The 592-nt window shown below is 57.8% G+C and overlaps 1 protein-coding gene across 2 annotated transcripts in view; it reads right to left on the bottom strand.

The window, feature by feature from the left end:
• The window catches only part of STIP1 (stress-induced phosphoprotein 1), a 10,261-nt gene extending 10,167 nt beyond the window's left edge, over window positions 1-94 (bottom strand). For both annotated transcript variants that reach the window (XM_012725608.1, XM_012725609.1), the window contains exon 1: window positions 1-94. In XM_012725608.1, the coding sequence (XP_012581062.1) occupies window position 1 (1 nt within the window). In that variant the 5' untranslated portion in view covers window positions 2-94.
• Between the last annotated feature and the right edge of the window lie 498 nt (window positions 95-592).

A 592-nucleotide genomic window follows, 5' to 3' on the forward strand; every position in this document is an offset into this window, starting at 1 on the left:
TAGCACGGCCCGGAACCGCGTTGAATCGACTCCGTCCTCTCCGCGTTCCCAACCGCACGCGCCGCCTTCTGGAACCTACTAGAAGCTACCGGGACCCCGGAATCCCGCCCCTTCCTCGCCGGCTCACTGGTCGCCCTCCTATAGGGGCCTTCCTGTACTTCTCTTCTATTGGCTCGAAATCTAGCCCATCATCTTTGCTTCTTTCTCATTGGACAGTGGAGCGTAATCCCGCAGCCCTGGCTCCTCCGCACAGCGGGACTGGACTCTCCCCTTCAAGCCCCGCCCACCCTCGGCTCTACTATTGGAGGGGCGGGACAGACTTCTACAATAATAATTGGTGTTTTGATCTGTCAATCGTAACTGCGTTGGCCGCGCCCATTGGTCCTGTTCTTTCTGGAAATTTCCACCTCTCCCATTGGACTGAAGGAGTTCTTCACGGTACCGCCTTCAGATTGAAGAACATTTCGATTGGGTGGGCCGCTGCCAGCACTTTGCGCTGATAGGTTTACACGGCTGCCCTTCACCGGACTGTGGGATTCCGGTGAGCGATGCTTTGTGGGAAGCCGAGGCCCCAGTCTTGCTCAGCGGCGGT

The sequence above is a fragment of the Condylura cristata genome, unplaced genomic scaffold, assembly GCF_000260355.1.
Source record: "Condylura cristata isolate star-nosed mole 26May11 unplaced genomic scaffold, ConCri1.0 scaffold00015, whole genome shotgun sequence".
Classification (NCBI taxonomy): domain Eukaryota; kingdom Metazoa; phylum Chordata; class Mammalia; order Eulipotyphla; family Talpidae; genus Condylura; species Condylura cristata.